At 43.9% G+C, this 22,903-nt stretch overlaps 1 protein-coding gene across 1 annotated transcript in view; it reads left to right on the top strand.

Moving 5' to 3' along the window:
- The first annotated feature begins 5,876 nt into the window (after positions 1 to 5,876).
- The window catches only part of LOC308094349 (disco-interacting protein 2 homolog C-like), a 297,759-nt gene continuing 280,732 nt past the window's right edge, over positions 5,877 to 22,903 (top strand). Inside the window, 1 exon segment of the mRNA XM_080440954.1 lies at positions 5,877 to 6,333. Within this exon segment, the coding sequence (XP_080297080.1) occupies positions 6,252 to 6,333 (82 nt within the window). The 5' untranslated portion in view covers positions 5,877 to 6,251.

Below are 22,903 nucleotides of genomic sequence, written 5' to 3'. Positions count from 1 at the left end.
GGACTTAACTGAACTGACTAAACTTTTTTTTTAATATTTAAAAAACCTCTCTCTCACACTTATGCCAGTGTACCAGTGATCACCCTCCCCTGTGCCACCTGTGCCCATGGTTGCCTACCCCTGCTCCAGGCTATAGGATGTAGTCTATCCTCAGTTGGCCTAACAACTAACTAGCCAATCGCAGATCAGTCGTCTGCACAAGCACAAGTGTATGGCCTCTGGCTTGTGAACATGCAGACTGGTTGTCTGCCTGGAGTAGGCTACAGCTTTACTAACATTAGACTTGGTTAGCTCTTTCTCAGTGCTTAGCACAAGTTGCACAACAGAACCTGGATAATCTGCAGGTTGATTTGGGGTAAAGGAAAACAAAGTTAAACATTTTATTTCAAATTAATTTGCCCAAAAATAATCACGTCCAGTTATCTATCTGTCAGCCACTCTCTCTCTCCCTGCTTACCTCAGCTGCACTGGTAAAGCTACCATAGTGTGAACATCTTAAACAAAGGAGCAACAGCGCTGCACTGAAGACCACGAGGGAGAGGGAATCAGGGGCCTTGCAGTAGTTTCTTTTTTTACGGTGTGACTGCAAGAGGCTAGCCGTCTGTGAGAGAAATTAACGAAAGAGAGATGGAGAAAATTGTGTCTGTCTGTCTGTCCGTCCGTCCGTCCGTCTGTCCAGAGCTAATGTCCCATATGTAACTCCACTATTTTCTAATAACTATGTTTAATACTTTAAAAAATTTATGATTTATAATTGAAATCAATGATCATACTGAGACCTTGCCCAGTATGCCCACATTTGGAGTCATATGTCATAGATACCTCATAGACTGGCATAGAGTGGCGTCACAGATGACTGATCAGGCTGGTCAAACAAAGTCAAGTTTGAGATCCACATTGGACCCATGCAGTTCCTAGTTATAGTTAACTAAAAGACAAAGTGAAGTAATTTATTGCCTTCTCTTTTGCAGTTTATGAGAGTTATTAGTTAGTTAATTTTATTACAGCCAATGATACAGCCAATGAACTCAAAGATTGTCAATTTGTCTGAAAATTATATTAGACAAGGCCTGCCCTGCCATTGCTCCAGGAGCTCTGCTCAAGTGTTGCTTTCAGTTAGGCTGTGTGCAGAAATTGGGCTATGAATGAGATAGAGAAGCCAGTTTCAGAAATAACAGACTGGCTTCATGATCTTGAATTTCTGATGGCTATAACAGAGCTCTTTAATTTACTTAAGGCCAACAACAAGTCAGAAGAGACTCAACAAAGTTGGTAATTGTAACCACTCGCACAGGGATGCTTTGGCCAAAGTGGATGTGATTTCATCCAGACACCGATTGGAAATGTGCTCCATGGCCCATGACTATTGGGGCATGCCTCCTGGTGGAGATTCTCACTTCTCTCTCCCCCTTTCTCCACTCCATCTCTCTTTCTCTCTCTCTTTTTCTCAATAAAAAATGTATACGCTGTACAAATGTGAGGCAGGGAAAGTCACTTTTATCTGATCTATAATATAGATTATTATAATTTGGAGTCTTGTGGTTATAGGAAACGTTTGCATACAGTCACAACTGCAAATATGTTCTCACCATAGCTTGTCATTACTGATATAACTGATATAATTAAACAAATATGTTGGACTACACAAATACATAACATATCTGATTAACAACTAAATATTTAAGCAGCGCCTTCTACTTACAAGCTGTTTGATCACATAGCCCGGGGTGGACGATTGATCTATGATTGGCAAGTTCATTGTTAGGCAAGGATACACTACATCCCACAGCCTGGAGGGACGATGCCCTGTCGGGTATAAATTCCAGTTGATTTAACAATGTGATAGTAGCCTTAAAACCAGTACAAATAATGAAATGATGCACTTGAATAGTAATGTTCATGTGGTTTCAAGCAAACCAACAATGGCTTATACTGTAAGTGAAAATAGAAACATACTAATGTACTTCAATGGAACAAAGCAAGTACTGTGTAACTAATAAAGGATATAATAAAAGAGTCACAGACACTAATGGAGTAGGAAAATGTATTGTACGATTTCAAGATTGTGTAATAAACAAGAGGACAATTGGGAAGAGAAATACATTGCTGCATTGCATTGAACTGAAACCAAATTGTTAAAGTGGTACCAGGCTTGGGACCTGTAACACATATCATCCATGGTCATATCGGTGACATAGTTAACAATATATGCCAAAATAAAGGAAACAATTGGATTTGTGTGTATTTTCATATCAAAAGTCCAATCTTGACTTGTCAAACAAAAGCTCCAGGCGCCATGGCCATGCCCACTACCCAGGAGGAGCCATGTCTCTTCCTGGGAGGGGGAGACTGGAAGCAGTTAAAAACTTAGAGGACGACATCAGAGTAGAGCAGCATTTTTGAGCTTGTAGATCAGCTATTTTTGGAACCCATTTTACCAAATGGGTTCCCAGATTGTTGTGATTCAGGATGGGACACATGGGTTCAAAGGTATAGATTACTTTTTATTGCATCATCCCTGGCTTAACACACAGACTCTGATGCATTTATAATTGTCACATAACTGCATTCTAAGTCAATGCTGGCCCATGTTTCTTACTCTTACCACTCGGTGATGAATATAGTGCTTAACGCCGTTGGCAGAGATCCAGATCTCCACTGCCAAGCTACCTGGACCAGTAATGGACAATTAATGATACTGCTGTTGCTGGGGACAAAGTAGATGGCGGGGATGATGATATTGGTAATGTGGTGCAGATGATGATGATTATTAGTGTGGTTGCCCTAACAGGGCAACCAGACTATTGTTCTTGGTAAACTGAAGCACGCAATACTTTGGCACGCTACTCCTCCCACAGTTTATTTTTCCCAATTTAGTGCCATATGTGAAAGTGACCGGTCTCACCGGGAATCGTGTGCTATCATTTTGCTAAGAGATTGGTTACATAGTTTAATTGATATTGATTTATTAGTGCATTAAATTTCCCCATCCACTTTAATGGGAAAATGAAAAAACTCCCATTCAAGTATTTATTTCTCAGAAACCGTAAGGGCTAGAGTTTCAAGATTTGGAGGGGTGGTTCATGATTTAGTCCGAAATTATTAAAAAAAGAATTACACCAGTCGGCCTCATGGTGGCGCTATAACAGCCCACTTTACGTTTTGGCCTATAACTCTTGAACCGGAGGTCGTAAAATATCCCTAGATTCCTTGGGTCATGACGCATTTGTGTCAGGATAGATTTTCCGCCATTTTGAATTTTCTTCAAAACACACTTTTAGCTCCTCCTCCCACATATTTTGTCCAAATTTCACAAAAATCGGTACACACAATCTCTAGACCCATGCGATAAACATATCCAAACGGCATTTTGATAGTCCTTACCGTTCGTCCGTAATTGGCTTCCAAAGTTAGTGGGAGGAGCCCGTTTTACAAAAAAGGCCACAAATCACGAACGAAACGTCCAGTCAATCCCAAATTTGAATCACATGTCAAGGGTGGTTTACTCAACGAATCCCCAAAATAATTTCCACTTTAACCCATAGAGGGCGCCACAAATGCCCAAAACGTAACCGTTTTATGCAAAAACATGATTTTTGGGGGATCAATCCTCTCAAAATGAAAAGCAAGTGATCTCAGGAGTGACGTGACAATGTAATTGCCGCAGCCTCCGACGGTATTCCTCCCAGCGTATTACTCGGGTCCCGGCGGCACCCACCCGCGAATCGCGTCGGCGCAACCACACTTTGCAATTGCCCTGAATTGCGACGCGTCTAGTTATCATTGTTGTTGTCAACAACAACACATATTATGTGTTGACAACAATGATAATAATGTATGACATTGACAATGGTAATCATACTTTAAAACTAGAAAATGTGCTCCTCGGAGCACAAGTCTCCGCCAGCAGACCTGTGCTATTTTAATAGCACGGGTCGTCTTGGTAGAACGGGTCGTCGTGGTAGAATGCGCGTGGTTTTTGGTGTTCTGCAGGGGCGACTGAATATGTAGTGTCTGCATCTAAAAAATGTTCTTCTTGAAGCAATGTGTCATATGGGAGTCCTCGTAATTGACTGGTTTGTTCAAATGCTTGTCTGTCTTCTTCATCTTCATTGTCTTGAACAGTTTCAGCAGTTGATTGGTGTTTGATCTATGTCAGTTTTCTCTAGTGCTACATAATGTATTTGATCAAGGTGACCAATTGTTACAGTATTAAGACTTCGGCCTTGTTGTGGGATCAATTCAACTCTATAGTCCTCTTCTGTGTTACTGTTGTAGATGAGTATGCTTTCTTAGCTTTGGCCTTCTGCGCCTTTGCTTGACCAATGTTAGGTGTTCTCAGAGGGACACACACACGCACGGACGGGTGATTTGTACTGGAAGGTACTGTTCCAATCAAGACTGATTGATCCTGTCTTACCTCACTTCAAGAGACATAAATGGCCTTTTGAAGTGACACACCTATTTATAGGATTTTATTTCGTCATGCGTCCCTCTAGCCAATCGAAGGCATTGGTGTCAACATATTGACACGTGTCACGTGGAGCTTGACCAATGTTAGCTTGGCTAGGGGCCATGCTAACACACGGCGGGACGAAGCGAAAACATACTCTCCACCTCCGGCGGAGACAAAAATGTAATTCATGTGACCACACAGAAGCTTACTAGCTATAAGCTTCAGTGTGGTCATGTAAGATGTACTGGTACATCTTATATTAAAATCGCCTTGTGGGTCGACGGTGGACGTCACAAGCGTGTATCATGCCCATATGGAGACTATTCCATATAGCGAATTCCATATAGTGGCACGAACTCTAGATAAAACTGTAGGCTGGCCTCATGAAGTCAAGGTCCTGAGCTACTCTGTTTCTACGTGGAGTTAATTGTCTTGCTTAGGGACACTTTGATATATAGACTGGGCGGACTGGAGGGGACTTAGCCAGGGAGGCCAGTGGCCTCCTGATTCCCGGATGGCCTCTCATCCAGTGCCACCCTATAGGTTAGACATAGAATTAGACATTTTGCACATACTAGATATTTTATATATAGAGAAATGTATAACTATTTTGTCATCTGCTGTATATTTCTTCGTACTATTATGTGAGAGCAATGCTGAACATGCAGTACCTGGCCAATGAACAGATTCTGATTTAGAATATAGCCTATATTGTAGTCATCAGTGGAATTGCAGACAGACAGACAGACAGACAGACAGACAGACAGACAGACAGACAGACAGACAGACAGACAGACAGACAGGTTGATTGATTGATTGATTGATTGATTGATTGATTTTCAAATGACAATTTCCAACAATTCGTTCTACAGGCCAACAAGGACCCCCTAGCTGAGAGATAGATGAAGCAGGGACCCCCTCTACATTGTATAAAATTGTGTTGCAGATGAACCTTTCTTTTTTTTTTTTACTTGGTCTGCTCTTTTTTTCCCTCTACACACAATACCTCTTTGCCAAAAATAGCTGATCTACACGCTCTTGTGAGCTTGTAGATCTGCTATTTTTGGCTCAAGTTCAAGTTTTTCTTCAGAAAAGGGATGCTAGGGTTCAAGTGGTTAATGTAAAAAAATATAATAATATATATATCACACAAAGATTTGGCGACCCCCCTGTAGTAACTCTGGGGACCCCCTACGGGTCCCGGACCCCCTGTTGAAGACCCCTGTTCAGTTCCACAGTATAATGGCAAATCCCAATACAGCGCATCAGTGTCCATCAGTTTTCAAACGGCGCCCTCTACTGGACTCAAATCACCCAACCGAATCAGAGTTACCGAGTCACCGCCGTGTGCGCGTGTGTATGTATGTGTGTGTGTGTGTGTAACAGTCCAAGAGAGAGAGAGAAGAGACGAGAGGCAGCGCTCTCTCTGGCAAAGGGAGAAAAGAGTGTGTATTCCTCGGCTCCCAGACAGACCTGTACGGGACTATATCAACGGGAGGAGGGCGACGGACGGACAGGGACGGCCATGGCGAGACTCGAATAAAACGGACTTGAACTTTACGCGTTTTTATAATAGTTTCCCCCTTCCCTTCTTCTTTCTCTCTCTCCACGCACCTACTTTCTTCTCCTCTCTCCAATGCGTTGCGGCTCTGAGTCTGCAGAGGACGGACGGCGTTGAGAGAGAGAGGGAGAGAGAGAGAGAGAGAGAGAGAGAGACTGGGCTTGTTTGTTTGAGGAGGAGAATAGGAGAGAAAGGGGGGAAAAGCAGCCTTTAAATTAATATAAAACTCGGGGAATGGCCGACCGTGATAATACCGTGCCGATACCACTGGAGGTGAGAGCCAGACTGGCAGAGCTGGAATTGGAGTTGTCAGAAGGTAAGGAAATTTGAAATTATAAAATGCGCGTGTGCGTGTGTGAGGGGGAAAAAAAGTGTGTGTAAAAAAAAAAAAGAATGAAAAAAAGTGTGTGCGTATGTGTGTGTACACGTGCCCGCGCGCGTGCGTGCGTCCAAACCCCTGCCTGGCATTTCTTCTTGCCTGCGGATGGAGGAGTTTTGTTTGAGCACCAGAATGAAAAGTGTTGCAACAAGAGAGAGAGAGAGAGCTATTATTATAGAGCTTTATTTAGTGGTGCGACTTGAGTTAGATATCAAGAGGAGGAGAAAAGGAAGAGGCTTAAAGGACACATTGTGTCACATTTGTCCTCTGGGCTACAGTGTGACTGTACTGTTGTTGTGTAATGTCATTCAATCACTGCAGCTTGAGGAGAAGAAGTGGAGACCATAGCCTTGTTGTCATCATGTCCACAAGTTCGCCTACTAAAGGAGGAGTGCTGCTAGTTTGACAGTCAAGGGATTATTCTCCTCATCAGTAAATAGCAGATCTACAAGCTCAGTGCGAGCTTGTAGATGCTGCTATTTACTGCATGCAACTTTTAAGTGTAAATCAGGCTTAATATTGTTCACAGCTGGAATGCATGCCTGCATGGTCCCTGCGTTTATTTTGGACATGAGGGGGATTTTTTTTAGCATTTCATCCTTTGTTATTGCAAAAAAAAGAGAAGATGGCAGGGGCCATTTGTAAAAAGAAAAAGGGAGAGTTTGAAATGCGTTCTTGGTATCTATTGATTTTTACATTATACTCTCCCTTCAAATTGATATGTCATATTGCCGACATATTCTCTCTCTCTCTCTCTCTCTCTCTCTCTCTCTCTCTGTGTCAGCCTCAGAGATTGTCAGTGTCAGGTTTCAGCTGCTCCTCTCCTCTTGAGCTGCACTGTGTGTGTGAGTGCCGTTTCCCCCCCTTCTGCTTCAGTGGTTCTCAACCAGTGGTCCGGGGACCACCGGTGGTCCTTGAGGAGGTTCCAGGTGGTCCCCAGCTAAGTGATGGAAGAGTTGGCCACCAAATGGACCCTCATAGATCTTTAACTCTTGAGAGTGTAAAGCAGTGATTGAGTTCAGTGGTTCTCAACCAGTGGTCCGGGGACCACCAGTGGTCCTTGAGGAGGTTCCAGGTGGTCCCCAGCTAAATGATGGAAGAGTTGGTAACCAAATGGACCCTTATAGATCTTTAACTCTTGAGAGTGTAAAATATACCAAATGGACCCTTACGGGTCCATTTGGTATCATTTTACACTCTCAAGAGTTCATTATTGTTAAACACCTGCATTACTTAATTAAATAATTGTTATTTTGATCAACGTTTTGCCTGTCATATCTCCTATAATCTCCACATCAATACAGCATGGAATTGTGGACAAAATCTCATCCAACAATATATTCTAAGTCTTGGACAAATGGTGGTTCCATGGCTCAAATGCTCAATAAATAATGGACCTTGACATGAAAAGGGTTGAAAACCACCCCTCTAGTTTTCTCATGGAGTCAGTACAGTCTGGGATGCTGCTGCTGCCTAGCCTGCCCTCAGCCATGTATGGAAAAGAGAGAGAGAGAGAGAGAGAGAGAGATTGCACAGCTGAGTGAAATTGCTCACATGCACGCACTTACGCGTAAAAATGCCGCCCCCCCCACCACCACACACATATACACACTCACACACATTCCATTGCTGCAAATCCTACAGCTGACGTTCTACAGCTGAGGTGACACACACACACACACACACACACACACACACACACACACACACACACACACACACACACACACACACACACACCCCCACACACCATTATATTGTGTAGTGCTGTATATTTTGTTCATTGTTGATGGTGTTTCTTGTAAGTGTGATGTCTTTACCCTGCTGTATGTTCTGTACCTTTCTTGCCCTGTAACTGTATCTTAAGCTGCTGTGCTGCCTTTGGTGACTGAATTATCTATCTATCGATTGATCGATCGTATGTTACTTACGATTATTTTTCTTGACCACTATGTTAAAAATGTAATTCAGATAGCAGGTTATCTTGTTAATCTAGTATTCTATAGTTTCAATGTACAGATTATTATTCTGACAGTATCTTGTTTAGACTGATGCTAGTTAGACTGATGGTACTTGGTCTACCTGTGATCATAGTATCTATCTATCTATCGTTCTATCGTTCTATCGTTCTATCTATCGTTCTATCGTAATGCCTTAATAGTGAGAGAGAACACACTCATGCATGTGGTCCTTGAGGACAGACGCTCTACTGTAAACAAACAGGGAAACGGGGTCACATGTAACAACCCCCACTATTTACATGCTTAGTTGACGTCTTTAATGCAACTGCCTCATCAGATGCAAAGCTCTACCCCCCCAGCCCCCCCCTCCACACACACACACACACACACACACATGACCTATTTACCCCGTACACACACAGGTTTGTAATATTACTATACTTGTGAGGACATCAACGTTTTAAAATGCCGATTGTATGAATACCTTTTTTATTTACTTATTGCTGTTCTTAACTACAATGCCCAAAAGCCCAAAATACCAGATCTACAAGCTACACGAGTTGTTGCTGTGTGTAGCAGCTTGTCAATTGGTGCACAACACCAGTGCACAACTATGTATGAATCAGGCAAGGTTCTGCGTTTCAGATGCGTTGTGCAGCAAATTCTGTAGCAAATGTCTGAGTCCAGCCCTAGACTGTTGTAAACGATGGAGGTTTACTTCACCTGAAACCAGTCCTAGGAGAGGAATGAAGGAGGAATCCGTAAAAAAACGGTTATTTTGTCAACAAAGGCCTTCATTTCCATCGCTTAACTTTTTAAGCCGTATTTTACTTGGTCGTGCGTGACACCAGCGCACAACAAAGTATAACAGGGGTTTTAAAACTGTGGGCCGTGATTTGTGTTGATATCGTGCCAACGGTATTCATGACTTTTTTGACAGGTGTGAATATGAAATTGGGGATGTCTAATTTATTTCACACTTTCCTTCGGTAAATGAGACCAAATTGTGTACATCAGCGAGCACTCAGAAATGATTGCAACCTGCCTGCAGACAAAGATAGTATAATGTATACTGAACATTGAACATAATTTAAATCACTGCTAGAAGTCAGAGCTTGGGGGGTGGAAGGGGGGGCAGATAGATGTTAATTAGTGAAATGATGCTGAGAGGCTTTGGCTCTGAGATAAACACACTGCTGCCTTGGCACGCTCTACCACTCTCTCTCTTTAACTTCCTCTCTCTCTCTCTATCACTTTCTTTCTCTCTCTCTATCACTTTCTTTCTCTCTCCTAATGCTCTCTCCATTTCTCTGTTTGCCCTGACTTTTCTCCCTCCTCCCTCCCTTTTCTCTTCCTACCCCTGTTTTTGACTGGTATAACCAGCCCAGTCTGACATTTATCCAGACGTCAAAATGTGGGCGTTTCGCGGGACCTTTTGATTCGGGATGTTCGACATTGGCACTTTTTTGCCGATATCCGACTTTCCGATATTGTCCAACTCTTAATTTACGATTCTGATGTCAACCGATACCGATATATGCAGACTTTTTCCACCAAAACTTATGTCAGGTATTACGTAACAGCATCACATGTCTCCTGTCGTGGAATGAACACATTAGGTCTAATTTTATTGTGATGACCCGCTGGATGCATTCATAAATGTCTTTCCAATTGTAATCATTCTCCGTGCAAAATAAGAGAATGACTTGAACTTAAGTTGTGGAAAAAAGTGGCAAGTGCCTGGCCCGAGTGCCTGGAACTTAGCTTCTGTCTAAGCTAAATATCCCAGTCGCAATTGGTGTTTATGTCATTTGTTCTTGTTCTCTCTACTATGCCCTCAACGTGTCGCATCCACGATGCGTTGAGGGCTTGTAGGTCTGCTATTTTCTGCAAGCGACACCTTCGTGTGACGAAGTCTGCATCGTCTTTAACTCTGAACTTTCTAATGTCATCTCTCTCCACTCCCCTGCCCGCCTCCCCTCTCTCTCTCTCTCTCTCTCTCGGTCACATCTGGACTCGACCTGATGCCACTGTAAGACTTTGACCATCTGTTATTTTTACACTCAACCGCATGAAGAATCTCTCTGTCCTCTCTCTCTCCATGGCATGATCACAGACACAGCCACATGGCTCCTTTCCTTCCTCTCTTTGCCCTCTCTCTCTCTGCTGCCACTTCTACCACTGCTAATTACAGCAGAGTCTAGTCCGTCTGAGAGGAACGAGCGTTGATGTATGATTTATCGGGGCCTCGGCTTTGGTCCGCCGAATTACATGGCTGAGTGTACGGCGGATGTTCGTGACTGTGTTTTCATTCTGAGAATAGACCGGAGTGTGTGTAACGCTTTTATACTCCGCCGCACTCCGTCGTGTCGGGCACCGGAGATAGCCGATCTACAATTTCACAATGCAACGCATTGTGAGCTCGTAGGTGTTAGCTCTTTTCGGTGCGCCGACATATGAATTGTACTTAAATCTTTGTTCCCGGTTTCTCAAACATAATTTGAACAAGGATATAGGAAATAGGATTTGGCCTCATGCAGTGCCTTACAATGGCTTAGTCATAGTGGCTAGTATCAGACTCTGTCTAGTAAAGACAGACTGTAAGCCACATTCTACTGGTGAGATTTAAGTTTTTGATAGAGAAGTAGAGGAAGATAGGCATCTGGATAGAGAGAGAGAGAGAGAGATAGGCAGACACTAAATTCAGCTACTTTCAAGGACTTAATTATCTTCTCTTACAAACATAACATATCATCTGCATCAATGAAAGTGCCTCCAGCCAGGTTTTCTGCATCCTACACAGGCCCAGTCATCCTAGACTCCCTGAGACCCGGCTGTGTGGCTGTCGCAGCCTGCAGTGCAGGGCAGGCTGTCCAATTCCGGCCTCTCTGTCACACTAGCAAGTCAAAAAGCAGAGCTGGCATCTTTCAGCCTTCATCCCAAGCCCCGGCCTCATGTGGCCACCGTGCACTGTGCTGTAAAAAAAAGAATCCAACCTAAACAAAACGCTGTATAAAAAGACAAATATGGTTGAATGTCTGATTTGATTCTGATTTAATCTGAAATGGTACCGCTTGATGACACGCCTATGTGTTTCACCAGGACATGCCTGCCTGTCACCTCTGGTTGGGGCTGTCGTTGTTCATATACACACACAGGTGTGGTCACCTGACCTTTGGAGGCTTAGAGTTGCTCTGCTACAAGATATGACAATGGCTCAGTTATTACTTACTGTTATCGGCTGTTTACACAGTACGTACACAGACACACACACGCACGCACGCACACACACACACACACACACACACACACACACACACACACACACACACACACACACACACACACACACACACACACACACACACACGCACACACGCACACACACCCTTCTCTCTCCGTCTCAAAAGCACATACCCCACTCCCCACACACACACACACCTATCTGTGTCACTGACAGTTGACTGAATGCTACTTTGATGCTGTTATAACACTGTGTTCAAACAGTAATGAGTAATGACTTGGTCAGAGTCCACAGCTCACATACAGTACTGCTGTAGGTATATGACAGCATGCAGCTGGGTGACACCAGCTGTCTTTAGCCGTAGTGTTCACACTAGTGTGTGTCCTGTGGTCCAACACTATAGCCTGATTTATACTTAGTAGCATGCCGGTGTTGTGCTCATAAATAGCAGATCTACAAGCTCATGAATGTGACACACTGTGAGCTTGTATATCTGCTATTTAAAGCACGCAACACCAGGCTACAACTAAGTATAAATCAGGCGGATCTCACTGGGTACAGTGAGATACTTTTTATTTTGAATTCTGGGACAGAATATTTCACAATACAGCGTTCAAGAAAGTAATCATGCCATTTTCTCTCTTTCTTTCTTTTTTTAAAAATACAGACACCAAACAAAACAAAAGCACAGAACACAAACACAGACGACCCCATGCTGAATCCACAAGCACTCCTCCTTTAGACTGACAGTCACCATAGAGATGCTATTTTCCTTCTTTCTTCATAGGAGAGTATGAGAGAGAGAGAGAGGAGCTCGAAGATGATTGCTCATGAAAGTATCAATTAACTTCCTAACTCTTCGCTGCCTTGGCTCATTTTGAAACTACTTTTGAAAGGGAGGGAGACGGGCGGGAGAGACACAAAAACAGCAGAGAGAGAAAGAGAGAGAGGTTGCCTTGCCTTGTCTCAGTACATTTCCCTGGCTGGCTGGCTGATCTAGAGCGTCAGGTTCACCCAGTAGGACCATCATCTCTGCTCACATTACATCCTCGTTGACCACTCCCTCTGGTTCTCTGCACCACACCACACCACACTCTTTCAGCCCATTATATCAGTGCCTTTTCATGTCAAGGACCCCCAAAATGATATGTATTTGGCTGTGGACCCCGGCCCCCCCATCTCAACACTATTTTGTGCCAGGGATTTTTCAAACATAGCAGATCTATAAGCTCATAGCGCGGCACTTGGTGCCGCACCTATGAGCTTGTAGATTTGCTATTTTTGAATAGCCAAACAAAGTATAAAATGTGGTTAAAGTGGTTGAAATGATTGTGACACTATATTGACACATTTTGCTGGGGACCCCCTGGTACCCCCCCTATAGTGAGGGAAATATGTAACAAAAAAAGGCTCAGTTGTTCACTTCCGGCAGAAAGTGTGAAAATTTGCATATGGCATGTTTGAAGTATGCCGATTTCAAATTTTGCCGGATCCAAGCACTTTTCCCATGGGATCTGGTCGTAAAATGAGAATTAAAGATGGCCGCCAACGTTTTTGGTTCAATTAGGTTTTGTATTCCAATCTTTGACACCTCATCACTTTTGAATGTGAAACAAGTTTGTTTTGATGAAATCCAAATTGTAATGCAGCAATACTTTGACATTTTCAGTTTCTGTAGATTAATTTAGCAGATTACTTTTTTTTATTTTATGGCAAATTTGATTGAAACCAGTGTTACTCCAAAGTGCTTCATCTGAGCCTCATGATGTTGGTGTCTCTACCTATGTTTTCAGGGGTATTCTTTCACATGAGATCATATTACTGGGTTCACACTTATTTAATATTTTTGTAGCAACAGTGAAAACTCATTCTTCAAAAATAGCATATTAGATGGTTGACAGTGCATGTAACGGACCTTCAGGAACTTCCAAATGATTCCCCAGATACCCATCGTGAATTTGTCAAGGGGAACTTTGTCATTGCACAAGTTCTCTGCTTTGGCACACGATCAGATGCATGAACAGCAGAACCCTATTGTGAAAGGTGATGGCGGAATTGTTGTAATTACTGAGAACTAGACCATACCCGGTGAAGGTTATTGCACGTCCTGTAGCGCGGACCCGCGGGGTCACCCGCGGTCACCCCGCGGTCACCCCTCCCCACGGGCAACCCCCCCCCCCCCCCACGGGCAACCCCCCACACACCCCCCCGTCGCGGAACCCCCCGGGTCCCGTCGCAAACACACACACACACACACGCAACGTTTAGCGCGAGTCGTCTCGTGCGCGCACACGCACACACAGAGCCAGCGTGTGCGCACACACACGGGCACATGCGACGCATGCGCAGTTCCTACTGTACTGTATGTACGGTACGGTACGGTACGGTACTGTACTGTACGGTCTGTACTGTACTGTACTGTACGGTCTGTACTGTACTGTAATGTACTGTACTGTACGGTCTGGACTGTACTGTACTGTACTCTACTGTACTGTACTGTACTCTACTACTGTACTGTACGGTCTGTACTGTACTCTACTCTACTCTACTGTACTGTACTCTACTCTACTGTACTGTACGGTACTGTACGGTACTGTACTGTACGGTCTGTACTGTACTGTACGTACTGTACTGTACTGTACGGTCTGTACTGTACTGTACTGTACGTACTGTACTGTACGGTCTGTACTGTACTGTACTGTACGGTCTGTACTGTACTGTACTGTACTGTACTGTACTGTAATGTACTGTACTGTACGGTCTGGACTCTACTGTACTGTACTGTACTGTACTCTACTCTACTGTACTCTACTCTACTGTACTGTACTGTACTCTACTCTACTGTACTGTACTGTACTCTACTACTGTACTGTACTCTACTACTGTACTGTACGGTCTGTACTCTACTCTACTCTACTCTACGGTACGGTACGGTACGGTACTGTACTGTACTGTACTGTACGGTCTGTACTGTACTGTACTGTACTCTACGGTACTGTATGGTACTGTACGGTACTGTACTGTACTGTACTGTACGGTCTGTACTGTACTGTACTCTACTGTACTGTACTCTACCGTACTGTACGTACTGTACTCTACCGTACCGTACCGTACCGTACTCTACCGTACCGTACCGTACCGTACCGTACGTACCGTAGACGTTCCTTGCAACACCGGTGCTTGTTTCTCGCACATGATTTGGCAACGCGCAAAACGAAAGCGAAACCTAACTGCAGCATGCAAACCGAAAGCGAAACCTAACTGCCAGACCACAGACCACGACCCAAGACAGACAGAGACCACAGACCACGACCCAAGACAGACAGAGACCACAGACCACGACCCAAGACAGAGGTTACTCAAATTATAGGAAGATGAGGGGGCTCTTCGCCGGTGGTTGGTGGCTGGTCCCGAAATAGCCAGGATCCTAAATGAGTTTGAAGACCAGTTTCAGGGACGGAGGAAAACTGATGTCCGCCACCACGAGCAATCCAGAAAGCCTTTGCATCAGATCTCAATAATGCAATCAGTACGTTCGAAAAGCTGGGGAATCGATTCTCAGAAGACAGTAACGACTTGTATGTGCTTGACACCAAAGTCATCATGCCTGATGAAGTGGTAGCCACAGTGCGATCTGTGGAGGACATTGGCAAAACACAATTTGATGGATTTGTAGAGAAGCGAATCAAGGATCCTTCTATCAATTTCTATGATAACATTGCAAAGAACAATCTACCTCTGGGGGTACTCTGAAGAAAGTGAACGAGGCACGCAAGCAGCTCATGAGCACGCAAGCAGCTCATGGAAATCGCAAAGTGGAAAATATTCCACCCACAAAGGAGGCACTTCGTCAACATGTGAAGAGAGCAGTATTTCAAGCTGGTCACATCTGGGGACAGTCCCAAATTGCCAACCCAGAGATTCCTTCACCTGTAGATTGGGGATGGGTGAAAAGTTAGGACGATGGCTGGTGTCCATTTTGGACGGTGATGGCAGAGGTGGCGTCTAAAGGGTGTCGAGAGCTGATCAAATGCATGTGTAAAAAACGGTGTGCTGGAAAATGCAAATGTTTTGCGGCTAATCTACCATGCACAGAACTGTGTTTCTGTTCAGGACAATGCTTCCAAGAAGAACAGAGTAGGACAGATTAAATAAACAAGTTAATGAGAAATAAATGTATTGTCCCACAAGTGGAAAAGCTCTACGTCCTCCCGGTGGGGGCTCCTCACTGGCAGGTGAGTCAGTAGAATACAACAGCAGTGACAACACACTGTGTGTGGGGAGGAATCAATTGGCATAATGATATATATAACAATTCGATAAAAGGGTGTACCAAACTTTTCTCAGTTGATTCTTATGTGTTTTTTCCCGTAGAATCCATTTCTGCCATGTACATTTTTGTATTGTGCATAATTAATTAGATAATTAGCATATTTGCAGCAAATATGCTAATTATCTAATTAATAAGTCAGATGCTTTGGTCTGACTTCTTGGATCCGGCAATTTTTGAATTCAGCGCCCAAAAATACCCCTAGGTGCAAAATTTCACACTTTCTGCCGGAAGTGAACAACTTTTTCACATATTTCTCCCACTACTAAGGACCCCACTTTGAGAACCAATGCATTATATGACGATGACACCCTCTGCTGTCTCACTCCTCATAGTGCCCCAAGTGGGGAAAAGCTTTTCCATTTAAAGTGTCAGTCACTTTATTTAACAGCATATAATATATTGTTGCTTTTTTTAAATGTTTTTCGTAAATGAATGGCCTACTTTGTCACACTAAAAATAACCGATGTACAAGCTCACAACGTGTTGCGATGCATGCAGCACTGTGTCTGCTGTCTCAACCACTGTTCCACAAGGAAACCTATAAAACTACAAAACTAGATCCACTTTGGAAAATCATAGTCATCGTCTGAAGTTCATCAGTCAATAATATCTCTGAAATATTGAGGCTACAGCTCTCCCGTCTTTTTTTAAAATTATTTTAACCAAACAACGTTTCGCCCATGCATCTAGTTCAACAGTGGCAACTCATCACATATCAATCAGCCACAACACCTGCTCTTCAATTACCCACAAACCTTTGCTACCTCTCTCTCTCTCTCTTTGGTGTGTGTGCGTGTGAGTGAGTGTGTGTGTGTGTGTGTGTGTGTGTGCGCACGGGTGCGTGTGTGTGTGTGCGCGCTCACTTGCCGAAGAACTGACAGGAAAAAGCCAAATACAGGCTGAAACAAATGGCTGTTGTGGCCGTTGACATTTGCAGCCGGTGGATGTTGTGAGCTGCAGGCTGGCAGACAAGAAGAGGGGATGAATATGTATGGAGAGGCTACCGCCTGCAAGGATATGACAGCTGATGACAAACATGTGGACAGACTGCCTAGGAGGGCAAGGGGGGTGTTGTCTGTGTGTGTGTGTGTGTGTGTGTGTGTGGGGGGGGGGGGGGGGAGAGACAGAGATAGAGAGAGCACAGTGTATAATTGTGTGTGTTGAGCTACCGGTTTGTCCACGTTGTACCGTAGGCTACATCTTGGCGTCCGCGTGAGGATTTGGAATGCTCAACATCAATCCCGCCCTAACAAGTAACTTCCCATCAGCCATATGACCTTTTTTTCCCCCCCTTAGATGTTCTTCTCGTAAACATTTAGAAGTCTTACAGTCATTCTATACGAACCCGTGTTTATTAAAGGGACAGAGATGTGCAGCTACCTGTTTTGCCACGTTGCACATCATCAGCCTGTGGGTGTGGACACTCCGTTGAGTTTGTCTCATACACAATCAAATCCTCAGGGACTAATTTAAGTCAGAGAGTGTACAATTCAAATTCTATTCTATTTGTACACTCTCTGAGTTACAGACCCGTTACGGGTCCATTTGGTTCCAGTTGGGGACCCCCTGGCACCCCCCCCCCCCAAGGAGTCAAATTAACACTCCGATTTTTACAGTGTAGTCGTTTCATCACGGAAACGTTTTCATACCAGGAACATGTAGGCTAGGAATTGTGGTTCTGTCACACACAAGTATACATACAGCATGCTAGCATATAATACCAATTGATTATTTTATTTTAATTTCTAAAACATTAAAAAAAATGTTTTAATACAATTTTGAGTAAATCTTTCCGTCCTGATTTTTTTAGTCGTTAAAACAGTGGTTAATTCCTCCCATTGCTTGCCACTGCTGTTGTACCCTACTGGCTCTGACCTGCCAGTGAGGAGCCCCCACTGGGAGGATGTTGCGTCTTTGTCCTACTCCTCCCGTTCAACATTAGGACCCCCCAAAATGAGCTGGACGGGTGGGTGTGCCTGAGGAAATTAAAGCTGAAACCGAAGCTGAGGAAATTAAAATAAACGATGGGAGATTTTCTTTGCAAATGAGACAGGGCCTGTATGGTGTTATACAACTCTGGTTTAAGGGGAAATTACATCAGAGCCGATGCCATGTGAGCCGGCACGTACACGATGAAATACTTAGTACCAGAGTAACTCCATTTACTGTGTGCTAAGGCTGCTGTGTGACGTGTCGATATCTCCCCCCCGGTGCTAAATCAAATTCCTGTACGCGTAATACACTTTGAGGCCTTCGAGACGAGCTGACCAGTCCGCCTCCGTCTCGCACGCAGGCTCAATGCTGATCCAAACGGAGATGACATTAACACATCCACCGCCAGAGGTTAATCTCATAATGTACTCACCAGTGCCAAGGTGTTTTTGTTGTTTTTTTTGTTTTTTTAATGTCGCCATAGATCTTGTTAAAATCCTTAAGATTGAGCGCTACACAGTCTGTTTACATCCGCGAGATCTCCCTGTATCTCCCAGTGAAAACCACGTGTCAAACGGGGCATCCATGTTTGAGTTAGAGCGGATTACGTTAAACAGTGAAATGCGAGGAGAAAAAACTACAGGAAGAGAATTGAGTTTCAGTTTCGTCTGTAGAATGGGAGCGGGCGTGATCGTGAAAACCGGATCCCAAATAATTCTATTTCCTGTCATCAAACCGGAAACGGAAGTGGATCAAAAAGTGCACCCGGACCGCGCATGCGCGAAAAGACCGCAGCCCGTAGGACTACGGGCTCGGCGCTTAACCGTTGGATTTAACGGCCCGTAGAACTACGGGCCCGGCGGTAAAGGTGTTAATGCTTGCGTAGGGGAACTCGCGAGGACCAATGGATGCTTAGCGTAATGGCCTCCGACCACTCCATCTGCCATTAAAGCAATCCTAAGCCCCCCCGCCATCAGCAGTTTGATTTTTCTGGCTGCCGCGTCAGTTCAATCAGTGTCAGCCCTCAGAGGTGCTTTCTTGGCCGTCGGAGCCGAACGAATGCCTGTTGGTCCAAATTGGGACAATGAACCTGAACATGACAAGTGTTGACCTGGATATTATATTAAGTATTTGCTATCCCTGAATCAACTAATAGACTGGATTTACACTCACGCAGGTCAATATGTGTTAATGTCTCTGAGTTTCGAAGGTTTGTTGTACTTTAACCTTTTTTAAACCCTGTATACAGTACTTTCTCGTACGTCAATTGGCGAAAACAGCCGATCTACAAGTTCACAACGAGTTGAAACGTAATGCGTTGTGAGCTTGTAGATCGGCTATTTTCACTGAGGATGTTTGCCAACTTTCACCAAATGTTTGTTTCTTTTTGCCAAATGTCTGTCTATTTTTAACCTATTATGACTAGGGTTCACGTGGGTTAATTAGTCTGTTTTCCCACCTGCTGTTGGCAGGTGGGAAATGTCTGTCTTGTCTTGTCTGTCTGTCTGTCTGTCTGTCTGTCTGTCTGTCCGTCTGCTCTCCAATCGTACAGTATCGATGTGTTTCTGGTCTTTCGTCACCTGGCTGCCGGTGCTACCGTGTGTGCTGAATGTCTCGTCTCAAAAAGAAGGGAACAGAGTTAGCTTTGTCCTTGCTGAAAGTCAACGGCTCCTCGCGTCGCGTCCGGTCTCAGATCTCAGCGCTTGTTCGGTGAAGGTTCACCTCACAGCTAATCCTTTTCCTCTGCACCGTCTGTCTGACTGAGGAAAGCCAGCTTGACCATGCATCCCTGCAGGGCTGCATGAGGAGAGAGAGAGAGAGAGAAATGCTGCTAGTCACAGTGCCATGGAAAAGTTTCACAAGGTTGGAGTAATGGTCTGGCTCTCTCTGCTGTACTAAGGCAGATCATATTAGGAAATCAGTTGTCAGCTGATTTGTTGATGAACTGTTGCACCCCTGAATCGGATACTGTCCAACCTGGAAATGTCCAACGTTATGACCACCGTGCAGATTATGAAATGGTGCATTACAACATTTGAATATGATATATTATATATATAGACGTACAGCCTACATTTGTGAATATGTATTGTATGGTGGTACCGTAGTTTATAGACATACAGCCTATGTATGTGAATTTGTATTGTATTTATGGTAGTTCATAGACATACAGCCTATGTATGTGAATTTGTATTGTCTTTATGCTTATGTAGTTTTTAGACATACAGCCTATGTATGTGAATTTGTATTGTCTTTATGGTTATGTAGTTTTTAGACATACAGTCTACATGTGTGCTTGCTTACAGCTGTCAGACTCAACAGAATCTGAAGGAGGTGATGTCATTCTTGGAGCTGTAGGGGAGGGCTGTGACAGGGAGGAGAGGTGTGCGTGTGCGCATGTGTGTTTGTGTTTGTGTGTGTGTGTGTGTGTGTGTTTCTGGCCGATTGCATCACACCGCTCAGACAGACACTTTTCCCTGCATTTTTTCCCTCTCGCTCTCCTCCTGCTCCCCTCCTCTCGCTTTCTCTCTCGTTCCGTTTTTCTCTTTGTCTATCGGTTCCCTCTCCTCTCCTCTCCTCCACCCCCCCACCCTTCCCTGCGTTTTTTATTTTAACTTCCTGTCTATCTGTGAAGCACAGTGTGTTTTGTTGGGGAGGTGGGCTGACAAAGAGGAGGTCTCCTGGGTGAAATCTCCCCTCCCCGCTGTGAAAATAAATGAAAGCGATATGGAAACTCTCTCTCACTCTCTCATCCTCTGTTCTGTTTTCGCCTTGGCCAAACGATTTGTGTGTGTGTGTTTTTTCTTTAAACCTCCACAAACGGAGCCAGACAAATATTTACCTCTGATGATCATGATGTCTTTCCTCTGCTCCGCACGCACGCACGCGCGCGCGCGCGCACGCGCGCACGCACGCACGCACGCACGCACACAGGTTTTGACCATTTCAACAGAGTTAACCACATAAACCCAATATACTTAGTTTGACCTCCTATTTTCTATGCCGAAAATAGCCGATCCTCAAGCTCACAACAATGCGTCGTGAGTGGACACACTGTGTTCGCCCCCAGAATAGAGACGCTAGGGTTCATGTGGTTAAAAAGGTCAGGTAGAGTTTACAGTCCCAGCATTGACCTCGTGACCCCTAGCACTCTAACCGTGACTGACCCTGGACACCAGCATGGAATATTTCCTTTTCCTGGTTTGTATTGAGTTGTGTTGTGATCCTCCGATTCACCTTTTTCGTTCAACTTGTTAGTTCTAAACCCGTTTCTTCAGTTTAGTTAGTTAACACATTCGATCCGGGGACGCATCTGTGTCATTTTAGATTTCTTTGGCTATTAAAAAATAGCAGATATACAAGGCGCCGCACTATGAGCTTGTATATCTGCTATTTTTGAAAAATAGTGAAAATGTGTGCAAATCTTTGAATTTATATATTTTTTTAAGCGATCATTTTTAACTCAAATCTTTGCTTCTGGGGGGTCCCTGGAACAAAATATGTTTTCTAAATCCTAACAATATGTTGCTATATCAGTGGTGCTCCGACCTTTTCATGTCAAGGACACCCAAAATTATATGTATTTGGCCGCGGACCCTCATCTCAAAATATTTTATTCCAGGGACCCCCAGAAGCAAATATTGGAGTTAAAAAATTTCGCTTTAAAAATATATATATTCAAAGATTTGCACACATTTTCACGATTTTTCTAAAATATTGCAGATCTACAAGCTCATAGCCACACGCTATGAGCTTGCTATTTTTGAAAAGCCAAATAAATCTAAAATGACGCTGATGCTTTCCCGGACATAATGGATTAATTCCAATTTGTTGCAACTACTGTTGTGTGGGTTTTCAGGATAACAATGTTTTAAAAAAACAAAGGACTGGGAATGTACCTACTAGGCTGTGACCACTGGCCAAACGCTGGTCACCTTCCGTACAGTCTTTAGATGTGGATGGTTGCTACAGAGGTTGCTTTCTATTCCAAAACCCTGGTCTGGGTCTGGCTCTGGTCTGGCTGGAGGAATTAGTGGGCGGCAGAGTGGCTTCCCCACAAAACGCTCCCAGCTTGCGTCTACACACAACAGCGGTTCCCAATCTGTGGGGCGGGGGCCCCACTGGGGGGGCCGTGAGGACATTGCAAGTGGGCCCCCAAATAATTGAAGATTATTGGGTTAATAAGATATTAACCCATTCAATCCGTGAACGCATTCGTGTCATTTTAAGATTTCTTTGGGCTATTCGAAAATAGCAGATCTACAAGCTCGTAGCGCGGCACCGAGTGCCGCGCTACGAGCTTGTAGATCTGCTATTTTCGAAAAATCGCGAACATTTGTGCAAATATTTGAATATATATTTTTAAAGGGAACATTTTTGACTCAAATCTGTGCTTCTGGGGGTCCCTGGAACAGAATGTTTTCAGATGGGGGTCCGCGGCCAAATACATATATTTATTCATTGTGATACAGATTAATATGATGTATTCATTGTGATACAGATGAATAGGAACTAAATGTATATGATGTTTTCTTCCATTGATCCAAGCCCGGAACACAATTGATCGATTGATGGCACAGATCTGCTCTGACTACATTAAGCTGAACAAAAATGTTCTTTTAAAAATCTTTTTCATATGTTTTTTTTATCCTCTCCCACAATTCAGTCTTTGCCAATTCCCCCCATGTTTGCATAGTTCCTGTCACTGCCAACCCCTACTGGGTCGTCTGGGGAGGGTGTAGAGAACATTGGCCCCCAGGGGGTTCCAGGGGTCCCCAGCTAAATTTGTTTAATACATCATCACAATCATTGTAACCACTATATCCGTTGGCTATTCATAAAGAGCTTGTACATCTGCTGTTTTTGAAGATTCTTGAAAAATATCAAAACATTTTTGGAAACTTTTGAATATCTTTTTATCTTTTCAACTTAATCCATTAAGACCTGGAACGCATCTGTGTCACTTTAGATTTCTTTGGCTATTCAAAAATAGCAGATATACAAGCTCATAGCGCGGCACCGAGTGCCGCGCTATGA

This window comes from Gymnoscopelus braueri (genome assembly GCF_963280865.1).
Source record: "Gymnoscopelus braueri genome assembly, chromosome: 10".
NCBI classification, from domain to species: Eukaryota; Metazoa; Chordata; class Actinopteri; order Myctophiformes; family Myctophidae; genus Gymnoscopelus; species Gymnoscopelus braueri.
The sequence above is the reverse complement of the archived record's forward strand: the minus strand, read 5'-3'. Positions and strand labels throughout refer to the sequence as shown.